The sequence below is a fragment of the Camellia sinensis genome, chromosome 5 (assembly GCF_055761805.1).
Source record: "Camellia sinensis isolate YWXY chromosome 5, ASM5576180v1, whole genome shotgun sequence".
Classification (NCBI taxonomy): Eukaryota; Viridiplantae; Streptophyta; class Magnoliopsida; order Ericales; family Theaceae; genus Camellia; species Camellia sinensis.
Window position 1 is genome coordinate 132420296 of NC_138965.1, and position 12576 is coordinate 132432871.

General features: G+C 32.7%; 1 protein-coding gene across 1 annotated transcript; it reads left to right on the forward strand.

Moving 5' to 3' along the window:
• The first annotated feature begins 1460 nt into the window (after window positions 1-1460).
• LOC114265071 (reticulon-like protein B2) lies at window positions 1461-6568 on the forward strand. Its single transcript, XM_028205803.2, has 5 exons — window positions 1461-2044; window positions 4633-4813; window positions 4906-5047; window positions 5593-5662; window positions 6109-6568. The coding sequence occupies exons 1-5, from the start codon at window positions 1831-1833 to the stop codon at window positions 6276-6278; spliced, it is 777 nt and encodes a 258-aa protein (XP_028061604.2). The 5' UTR covers window positions 1461-1830; the 3' UTR covers window positions 6279-6568.
• The last annotated feature ends 6008 nt before the right edge of the window (window positions 6569-12576 follow it).

Sequence of the window (12576 nt, forward strand, 5' to 3'; positions counted from 1 at the left end):
CTTTGATGGGCCAAGCTCAGCCAAAGCCCACTGGATTCGGAGTTAACGCTGAAAAAGTATAGGAACATGATGAAGAGCGTGCCGAGTTAAGGGTACCTGGGCCGCACATCCGAGCTGAGTATATCAGGTAAGTCGACAAAGTCACAATAGATGGGTCCGAGCTATACCTTTCTAAAGAGTATAGTTGGAGGATGGGCCCTCACAAGGTGATGATGGAGGGCTAGACTACAGAAGAAAAGATCAAGGAGAATGGCACTATAAAAGAAGAAAATGATGAGTGAATGAGGTATTAAAAACTTGTACTAAGAGAAACCAAGAACTAATCTTTTACTAGAAATTGACTAGTTCGTCAGATTGCTAGTTCCAACACCCCGACCGGAGTTTTACTTCTGTTTCAGGTGACAGCTGGGAAGATCTTTCAAAGGTGTACTTGGATATAAGAAGTATTCCAAAACCACTTCCCCACAATTACATTTGATTTATTGACTTTTTAAGTCCTACCATATATGTCCCTTTTAATACAGTAGTACCAACTTACATAGTAAACCAAAAATAATACAAAATTGTGATAATTGTATGTGATAATTGTATCATTATCTATATATATTGTCACCACATTGTTTATCCATTTTCGACATTTGAGCCTTTTAATTGGGTTAATAGAAATGTATTTTTGTTAAAAAGAAAATCAAACTTTTTTCACAAATTAAAATATCTCAATTAATTTTTGTAAACAAGTTTTCACATTGTTAAAAAAAGAAAAATTATAATTATTAACAAATTTTTGAAATGTCTAAAGTAGTGAAAATGTACGAACATTTTAAGACAAAATAGAGTAATAATATGATAAATGATTTCAGGCAAAATTAGCAATCAAACCTATTAGTTAGAATTCTTACCTAATAAATCTGAGTGAGATTTTTATAAACATATTAGTCTAGAAAATGATAGTTTTGCAGTTGAGAATCATTATAAAAACAATAAGTTTGTTGTGAAAATCGATGTAAATTGAGAATTGTGAGCTAATGGGTTGGATTGTGAGAACAAAACCGAAAATATAGACTATTATTTTGAAGCAGAATTTATTAGGTATTAAAAATTTGACCTATAAGAATAGTTCCACCTGATATGTCAATTCTAATATGGTAGTCTAACAGCTCAATTTTGATTGCAAGACTGAGCTCCAACCGGTGTGCTAAAAGCTGACATGGCTTTTGGCATCGCCCTTACATATCGATTTTGATATGCTCTCATTTCATGTCATTTTTTAAAATAAAAGAGTTTTCATATATAATAAAAGAATTTAAATTTAAAAAATAATAGAATAATATATTTGACATATCATATGAAAAACTTTCATATCAAATTAACATATGTCAATTTATCATCCAAACTTTCAAAAAAAAAATGACATACCAAATTTTAAAGATTTAAGTGAAAATGCTCTAAGACCGGTACGTGATTCTTCATAATTTCATAATGTTTTTCCGGCCCACACAAATTAACCAACAGCCCAGCCCACCCCTTCGCCGTCCTCAGCCGTCCAAGATAAAAAATTTTAAAAAAAACGGCCGTCTCATAACGCCGTGAAATCCGACGCCGTTAATCCTCGAAAAACCCGAAATTTTTGAACTTCTCCGAAGCAACTTGGTCGGTTTTCACGACCCTCAGGCTCGGAGCTCATGTTGGACACCTGTTCACTGTTTGCAAATCACCGCATTTCTCAGCTCTAGGATTCGTCTTCGTTTCTCTCTGTCTCGCTCTCTCTACTTTTCGTTTGCGTTGAATCGAAACATTAGGGTTTGATATCAAAGATTTGAGATTCGAGCAATGGCCGATCACATCGAAAGTGCGGATCCCAAAGGTGAGTCATTGATGGAGAAGATCACCGAGAAGCTCCACCACTCCGATTCGTCTTCCTCCGACTCCGATTCCGATTCCAAGAAGAAGAAACCCTCCTCGCCTCCGTCGTCCGTCAAGACCAAGATTTTCCGGCTGTTCGGCAGAGAGAAGCCCGTTCACAAGGTTTTCGGTGGAGGAAAACGTACGTCTCACCTCCTCTCTCTCTCTCTCTCTCTATATATATATATATATATGTATATTTAGATACACACCTACAGGTATAAATGTTTAAAGTTGTTTTGCATGATTGAGAGATGAGGCCGTGACTAGGTGAGCTAGGGTTTTAGAAGTTTAACGTGTTTTTTTGGTAGATCTGTTTAAAGTTTTTATGAATGGAGGTGCACATATTTGCACAGGCATATAAATTCTGTAAGATCTGGTTATTGCATTTGTTATGAGATGGAGATTGCATGGGGTCAATTAGGGTTTTAAAGGTTTGAAGTGCTTTTGGATCTGATTTGATCTGTTTTGCATCTAACTGCCTTTATTTAGCTCATACATTTTCCAGTTTCTGAGAATTAGCGTTTTGTAGTGTGCATTTCTGTCCATCTGCTTGTTCCCTGTGGTAAAGTCCATCTCCAAAGCTGTATTTGATATGAACCACTACAATGGAGAAAGTCAGATTTAAGCATAAATTTGAGTAAAGAATGGTAGATTTGAGATCCACAACATGCCTTGAAAACTTTGACTAAACATTTGAGTCTCCCTTGATTTGGGTAAAAAAAAAACTCAATTTAGTATAGTTTAGTCACTAGTGGAGGTTGTTTTGAGTGATTTTAACCTAAATTAATATTTGATAAAAATTTGGAGTCGAGGATTGGAGATGCCCCAAGGCCATCTCTAGCATTTATCCAAATTTTTACTCAAATATTTGAGTAAACGCTTTATTTGACATGAACAAACTCTGATTTAAGCATAAATTTGAGTAAAAACTTCATTAGCGGCATAGCCTTGGAAATTTTGGTTAAACATTTGAGTCTCCCTTAATTTGAGCGAAGAATCATGGACACGGATATAAATGCGGACACGGACATGAATGTGGATATGGGATACGGTGATTTCAAAAAAATGGAGATATGGACACGGCGGGAACACGACAATAAAATATATTTTAATATATTTTTATTTGCTATCTAATTAATATTATATCTACAAGCAATCAATATCAACAAAAATTAACTTTAATTTTTTTTTTTTGGGTTAAAAAAGTACTTTTAAATTAACAATTACAGTTTATATATATATATATTTTATGAATGATCTATTAAGTATTTAAATTTAACAGAAAAATAATAAACATTCAACATTTATCAAAACCCTAAATAAAATAGGGGAAAAGATAACCTGAAGTGTCCCTTGAAAATAAATTAATTAAATAAGAGGACATGCCATGTGATGTGTCCCTGAAGTGTCCGTGTGTCCGACACAGATAAGGCACTTGTTTTGAACTGTCGGTGCTTCATAGTATTTGAGTAAAAAACTCATTTTCAGATGAGTTTGAGTAAAGGAGAGAGGTTTTTGAGGGTCTCAAATTTAAATGTGATATGGGTAAAGAGTAAGGGCTGGAGAATGCCCTAATGCTGACTACTTGAACCTCTGACTGAACTCAATAAACTTGCTATCTGTGTTTTAGGCATTAGTACTACTTTGATTTTGAGTTGTTTGTGTTGACCTCCCCTTATGTTAGTTGTTGATGGTGAGGAATTTTACTGTCTTTATTTGGACAGAATACCTATTTAATCCCTTTAACAACAGTGGCTAACTTGTAAATTGCGAATTATATCTTTGTTCAGGTTAACTTAAATGAAAGGAGGGGGGGGGGGGGGGGGGGGGGGGGGGGATTTCTTTTTATTCAAAAGTAACAACTTGTTGTGAAACCCTATCTTTACTATCGATTCCTGCTAAAGCCTGTTACCACCTTTATTTACTATTACCCCACTCCGTCATGTTCTGTCGTGGCCACCTTGAAATCCACTGAATTTTTCAAGCAGCAAAAGATGTTGCCTTGGCAAGTTTTATGCAAACACAATATATTAAGGCCTAGTTTGGGAAGACTAAATAAGTGCACTTTTTGACTTTTTTTGTATTATGTGTAGAAAAAGTAGAGAGGAGATGTTGATTGATGTGACCCAAAAAAGATAAAAAGATGAAATAAGTGCACTTTTTTGGCAGTAGCCAAACTAGGCCTAAATTTGCATAATTTATACAAAGCAGAACAGAGAATATTAATTTTTTTAAAGATACCCCTCGATTCATTAAACTGTCTCACTTGACATTTATGTTTTTGAAAAAAAAATTCCAATCAAATTTGATAAGACAATTAAAATGCAAATCAGTTGCCTCCTCAGTGTTTTACTGCTGCAACTGATCCTCTCCCCCCCACCCACACACTCACCCCAGAAGGAGAGAAGAAAACTATCACTTGCCTTATTTTAGATGGGTTTCCATTTTTTGAACCAAATTGATATGAGACATAATACTTGAAGTATTTATCTTTTTCTTGCTTTCCCAATTTCCCAGCCTTGCTGCATTAATTCCCTCTTTTCTTTTTTACCCTCTTGGGTTTGGGGAAAATTATCACTGTGTCAATTGTGTCAGATTTCAGATGCTGTGCATGTGATCCCCTTATGGGCTCTGTGTGTGGTCTCACTGTCATTTTCTGCTACTCTACCACTATTTTTCTTCCTCAATTAATTACGTTGCTATAGTAATATTGATCATTTGGTGCAGCTGCTGACATCTTCTTGTGGAGGAACAAGAAGATATCTGCTGGTGTCCTCGGGGGTGCCACTGTAATCTGGGTTCTGTTTGAATTGCTTGAATACCACCTTCTTACTCTAGTGTGCCACATGTTGATATTGTCTCTTGCAATCTTGTTCTTGTGGTCCAATGCTACAACATTCATCAACAAGTATGCTTGTGTTTTTTACATTGTTGGAAACTTGGCACTTTGATTGAATTTTTTGTTACAATGAGTTTATAGTGTTAATGTTTTAACTACAGGACTCCACCACATATTCCAGAAGTTCATCTTCCGGAGGAACCATTCCTTCAGGTTGCCTCTGCTCTGAGGATTGAAATTAACCGAGCTCTTGTTGTGTTGCGAGATATTGCATCTGGAAAAGATATAAAGATGTTCCTTGGAGTATGTTATCTTACAATTTTTTTTATACTTTGTATTTGTTTTATTTCTTTCTTTTTGGCCAAAACTATTGAATTTGTTGAGGGGTCATGAACCAATATATTATTTCATCATAACTGATTTTAATTACGGGGGTCTTGAGGTTGGTGTTAAAGTTTGGTTGCATTGCTCTGGTTTCAGGGTTAATGTGGCTTTTAATAAGTAGATGTATCCCCGACACAAATTACCTGGTGTGTGGTTACTAAGATTGTATTTGGGACAACCTAGTTTTTCTTTTCAGTTTAGATGTTGTTCCAATGAATTTCAACTGAATCTTTGCATAAGTTCCAATGGTGTTCTGTGATATAAATAAAAAAATATTAGATTGCCAAATGAATTTTATTCATAGTGCCGTCTATGTTGGAATTTGGCGAGTTGGTCTTGATCAAAACTGAATTTCTCAGGGACGATGTACATTTGTCGCATGTGTGAGTTTATTTTTGGTTTTCACATCATATTTGAATTTGATCTACAGGCTTCTAATTAATGGATTATGTTTTGGTGAATAGGTAATTGCTGGCTTGTGGGTTGTGTCACTTTTGGGAAGTTGTTGCAATTTCTTGACCTTGTTCTACATAGGTAATGACAATAACCATTTGTAGTTTATGCTTTAATCTATACTTTATCTAGCATTTTATCTATCTATACTATATTTATATGTCAACACCACTTTTGGCGTCTTGAAGTCTGTTTATTAATTAAAAATGTAAATATATAAAATCATTATTAATTAAAGGGGTAATTATGTAAAACTAAATCACGTCATTCAATCAACTTAAAGAAGCCCACATTCTGGGTGTGGTTGCCACTGGGAAAAGAATATTATGAGAGAAAAAGTAGGAATAAAGGAAGAAAAAATAAGAATAAAAATACTTAATAGAAAGTAAATATTAAAAAAAATTAGAATGTTATATAGTTCACGCATTTAGTGCGTGCTTCCCTTCTAGTATTGAATATGCAGGTTTATTTATTTATTTATTTATTTAATGTACTAATTCTTAATTACCATATTTCTGATAAAACAGCTTTTGTATTGCTACACACGGTGCCCGTACTATATGAGAAGTATGAGGACCAGGTTGATTCGTTTGGAGAGAAAGCAATGATTGAGATCAAGAAGCAGTACGCCGTGTTTGATGCCAAGGTTCTTAGCAAAATCCCAAGAGGACCATTGAAGGACAAGAAAAAGGCTTAGAGAAGCTGAAAGCAATGTTGCAGTGAACTTTTGGGTGGTTGCGAGTTTGCAGGATGTGCTTCTATCCCTGTATTTGGTAGCCCCTTTTTTCATTTTGTTTTCTGCTGTTTCGAGTATGGGTTTACAATCTGGATGGATGTGGGGTTTATAATGAATTTAGCCTACTATATATATATATATATGTATGTATGCTTACAAGTGTTAGTATAAGCAATGTTTCAATGTTTGCCTGCAAATCAACTGTAGGCGATTTCATGTTGGCTTTATAATATTTTATGTTCTTTACTGCATTGTCTGTACATGGTTATGGCTTATATTTTCACAAAAATCTATCACATAATAGGATATAAATCTCACATGGATGTAGGATTCACCACCTCTCATGTGAGTTGTATTCAATTTTGTGATCGGTTTATGTATTTTTTGACTTGTTGATGAGCCTCGATGGATTCTTGTCAAAAATATGATTATTTTGGGTGCTATTGTTAGGTCAATCTTAGAAATTAAGACACATTACTTTCATATAGCATAGCACTATGACACCATACAATCTTTTTGTGGGAGAATAGCTGTTGTATTTGTTGCACACAATAACAAGCTATAATGATTTTTTTGGAAAATGTGAGGTATACTTGGTTTTTAATTTTTATTTTTGTAAAGTGAGCTACAATTGGTTGGAAAGTGGTGTTTTTGCTTTTTCTTTTTCATATTCCAAACCAATCCTTTATCTTTTTCTTTTTCTTTTTATATATGCTTTGAAAAAGGTTTACTGTATCCGGCAGTTTAAAGTTGATATGATTATTTTGGGTAATTCAAAACTTTTCTGTTTTCTGGGGTGTAATGGTCGGTGCTGTAATGGTTCCGTTTGGTGGAGTTATGGAAAAGTGATTATAATTTATAACTTAATAGCTTATAATTTATAACTGTGAACATAAGTTGATTTTTGATTTATAAATTAAGCTTTTCTTTCTCCCCTCAAAGAATAAGTTGATTTTTAACTTATAAAATGTTATAAATTGTATTGTTAAGCCAAATTAAACACATCAAAATAGTTTAAATTAAATTAAAAGTTGAAATAAGTTGAAAATAAACCCTATCAAACAGGACCAAATGGTCTCATAATGGGAAAATTTTTTCCATTATTGTTTGCTCTTAGGACAAGTTGAGATGGTGCTTCAATTTAGTTGTTATTAGTTAAATGAGTAGATCTATCACAATTCTCTCTTTTTTAGGAGACAATGGAACACTTATCCCCCAGTAGATAGAGTAGAGCAATATTTCAAAACCAACCAATAACTTTTCTCCCATAATGATGAGGGGGTAAATTAACTTAATTACTTACAAGTTTTCTATATTTTTTAATGTACTAATAAATTCTAAAATACTTATTTTATCCTAATACATTTTAGGGATATTGATAGGATAAAATATGTTTTTGGAATATTGTTAGGTGAAAAAATGAACATAACTTATAGGTAAATAAATCTTAAAAGGCATGGTTTGGGAAGAGGGTTTGGGGGATTTTTGGGTTAAACTAGTCATAAAAAATAAAATAGACTTTTTAGTTTAATAAGACAAAATATCATATCCAATCTATAATCATTGCATTCTTTTTCTCACAAAAAAATCAAAAAATTTAAAAAGTCAAAAGTCTTTTCCAAATTAGGCTTTTTAGCCTCAGGCTAAAATAGTCAAAAAAAATTAAAAAGTCAACCCACTTTCTAAGCCTCCGTTTGGCAAGTTGGTTTATGGGCTTTTTTGGCTATTTTAGCCACAAAAGACAAAATAGGCTATTTTAACTACAACAAACAAAACATCACATCTAACCCATAATCATTACACTCTTCTCTCGCAAAAAAAAAAAATCAAAAAAGTCAAAAAGCCCTTTCCAAACCAAGTTTTTTAGCCCAGGCTAAAATAGTCAAAAAAGCCAAAAAGTCAACACACTTCCCAAACGAAGATCCATCATTATGTACTTCTTGTGCCAAATGGATGGGTCAATCTGGAAATAGTGTGGGGATTCTATTTGAATCCAAAAAATATCTCAGTACGCCCCATTTAAATTCATAAATTTTAATTCTTACTATATCATAATGTGAATTTACTAATAAGGACAGCACATATTAAATCTTAAAATAATATACATATATTTTTTTCTCATGGTGCACCCTAGTCAATTATTTCTATTCAAATCTTGGCATCTTCTTCTCCAAGAGATCAAAGTTGTTTTCTCTTCTTTTTCCTCCTCCTCCTCCCAAAACTCTAATCCACCCTACCAAAACTCACCATTATTATCAACGTCATTATTTTTTATTATTTTAAAACTCTAAATCCTAGAAGAAAATTTGAACAATTAAATAATGAATGAAAGTAATAATCAAAACATTTTTTTGAAACAACCCATCAAAGAGGAGGTAAGTATTCATAGAAAGGGGTTTCACAATTTTTGTAGAGCACTATCAATTATTTTCTATATCATTTTTTGACAAAAATTAAAGGACTTAGTAGTTAGATTAACAATAACATATTACTAAAGTTGTTTTTATTTTGTCATTTAAATTGTACATTAAATGAAACTACTCTTTCTTATTAATACGAGAAGCTTGTCGATGGTGCTTCTAATTATGGAGTCTGCCTTCACCGATGCCTTTGTTGTAATTCGTGTTCCTGTATCAGTTTGAAAAGTTTTTGAAATAATTTAGTTTTTTTAATTTGTTTATTATTTCTTATTTGGGCTTATTTTAAGGATAATTTGAGAAAAATAATATAGTGTAGTGAGAGTAATAGAAAATTTTAAATAATAAAAAAAAGTATACATAAAAATTGAAAATACTTAATGGTTTTTTTAGGTGTAAATAGAATCGCCCATGACTGACTCCCTCTCTTGGGCCGCCAAAACCCAACCCAACCCTCATTTGGGGCAGACCAGCCCAGTGTTTTTCAATTTTTTATTTTTATTTTTATGGAAAATATATGCCATGAAAAAGATGCCTTTCTAGTTCACTTGAATAAACAGTATGTTCAATAAGTAATAGTCATTCCGTTCGAAATTGTTCAAAATTGTTTGTCCGAATACAAGAACTTAAAATTAGAGTCATCCTATTAGCACTTATCAAAATTCTTTACATTTCTTATTTTTTTGGATTCTAATTTTAAATCTTAAATTTTAATAATATTTTTTTGGACACCCCACTTATTACTAAATCTACCCATATTCATAATATTTTCACAATAAAATGTACACCCACCTAATTTTTCATCCCTCTCCTTCTCTAACTCACTCAATCTTCAGAGTTTGGAGCTTTGGTCCAGTATAGAATTCTTGGACCCTAACCCTCCATCACTCTCGTCGCCGTTTCGGCCGTCAACGGAGCATTCTGACGACTCTCATCTTCTCTGAACGCTCTCCATATCGCCGAATCAGTAACCTCTCTCATCCTCTCATCATCATCTTCTTCGTTGCTTTTTGTATCTTCATCATTGCTGAGATCGATAGAAGATACTCTAATTTCTACGGGATTTGTATAACCGTTTCCAAGATGAGGAAAAACAGAATTATCATCTGAATCGCCATCAGAATTCTGAATGTAACCCAAAACAATTTGTTCACCACTGTGTAGCAGAAAAAATGTATTTTGTTCAGAACTGTTTTGTCGAACAATAATGATCCTGTCAGCACTGTATGTCCGAACAAAATTTGTTCATCACTGTGTAACTTGAATCCATTCCAATTCACAACTTAAAATAACATGAATTAAATCCATTCAAAATGCATAACTTAAATCTATTCCAATTCACTATTTTCCATTCTAAGTTAGTTTAACAAAGAAAATTACATAACTGACTATCTGCATTAATGTTCGGAACCTATGTATTGAACGAAAGGATTATGTTCAGTACTGTATTACCGAACATAATTCTAACAGTCAACAAACCAGTACCAAACAGTTCGAACGAAACAAGAACGATCGAAAACGACCGAGAATGTTAATGCAAAACAGATAAACTTATAAGATGATGAAGTATACGTTATACTTGAAGCAAAACTTTTAAGTTCAATAGCGTTGATGATGGTAATGAAGATGACACATTCAAGATTTAAAATGATTATGAAAAATAATAGATTTAGGGTGTGTTTGATTGGGGGAATAAGGGGGGGATTATTCACTGTGCAGATTGTAATCCAGGGCAATCATCCAATCCGATGTTTGTTTTTTTTTTAGTCCGGTGGACATGGAGTCCGGCCAGACTCCTTATCCCCCACATGGGGATTATACTATCCGCCGGGGGGGGGGGGTGTGAGACAATTTGGAGGGGATTATTTACTGTTGGGATTAGGTGATGAAATGACCATTTTGACCCTCTACTATTTAATTATGTATTATATTTAGTAAAATTCAATAAAATTTAAATGTCTCAATTTAAAAATAAAATAATTTATTTAACTTTTATTGATGTTTTATTTATTTTATTTTAAAATTTTGTTTATATTTTATTTAATTTCATTATTTAAATGTTAATAGATGTTTTATTTAATTTCATTGTTTAATTATTATTATTTTTAAAAACAAATTTATTTCAAATTTTAATTAAAAAAATAACATATATTTTTATTGATATTTTATTTATTTAATTTAAAAAAATAAAATTATTTAATTGTGTAAAAAATAAAATAAAATAATTTTTTGTTTAATCTACCTAAAAATAATTAAAATATTAAAGATATGTTTAATATTGCTATTACTTAGTACATAATTGAAAAATGGTAAAATAGTCTTTTGTTCATTTATCATATCTAGTCCGTCCAACCAAACGTTGGATTCACTAAAAGTAGTCCTTTCCAGACATCTAATCCCATGAAAAACAAACACAGGATACATATCCAATCCAACCAAATAGTCCGGGGGATTCACAGTCTCAGGACTCAAGTCTGATGGATTCTAATCCCCCTTATCTAGTCCGTCCAATCAAACACACCCCTAGGGTTTATGTTAGTTGGTTATGAAAAGTAATAGGTTTAGGGTTTACAAACATAGAATACGTATAGTTAGAGTTGGAAGTGGGGGTGGGGGTCCAATATTATAGAGTATTAGTTCTTATTGATAGGTGAGTGTTCCACTTAATAATGTCTTTTAATGTAATTTTACTTTAGGGTATAATTGTAATAAAGAAAAATTATAAAATAAAGGGTCCAAAGAATTTTGACAAGTGCTAATAGCAGCACTCTAAAATTAATGTATTCTGATATTGATTTTTTATAACTTTTTTCTTCAATTAAAATATCTTTTAAGTTCTTTAAATTTGTGAAATTTATACAAAACTTGGGCCTGAAATTCTTTATCCCAAATTCTTCTGTTCCAAAACATTCATACATGATGAATCTTGTCTCGCGATTTTTATACTTCAAAATTTTCACAAAATTCAACGGTTGTGAATATATTTTGGAATAAATTTTTTTTTAGAACAGAGAATATGAATATCTATATAATAAGTTACAAAGGTTTTTGAATTTATGTCAAAAATGTATGTGAGATACATTTTGATCCAATGGCTGAGATTTGCTCCCAAGTTTATATCAATGGTTAAGATTTGCTCCCAAGTTTATATCAATGGCTCACAGTTCCCGCCCAACACATTTCTGTGTCTCCCCCATATCCCCTGTCTCCCCCATACACTCTGTCTACCATCTGTCTTCTCATACACTCTATCTACCTTCCCATTTCTGCTCTCTGATGAGATGTGAAGCTTGGCAAATACGACTGCAGAGTAATGGTTTAGAAAAGAGCTTCCCATTCCCATTCAAAAACCTTCCCATTTAGAAAAGAGCTTGGCAAATACTGCTGCAGAGTAATGGCAAATACTGCTACTGCAAATAAGCTTTCCATTCCCTTCGTGAAAATATACTGCTGCAGAGTTGAGAGAAGCAAATAGTGAGGTGTGTATTGTATATATTGTTATAGCATTTGATGATAACATGCGAAATTGATTTGAGAAGGTTGGAAAAGAATATGCAACTTCCTGTTGCTACTTGGATTATATGTCGATGTCATATATCCGATTCATATGATATGTCGATGTCGATGTCATATATCCGATTCATAATTTGATTTCATTTGCCTTCGGGGGAAAAAAAATGAAAATAATAGAAGTTTTGACAACCTAGTCTGTGAGCTAAAATGTTCTTTTAATTGCATTTGTTTTTTTAAGTGGTTCCATTTCCTTGCTTTGTTTTTCTGTTTTTTTGTTTTTGGGTTTGGATTTTGAATGACATATACATTGGGTTCAAAAGAAATTCTGG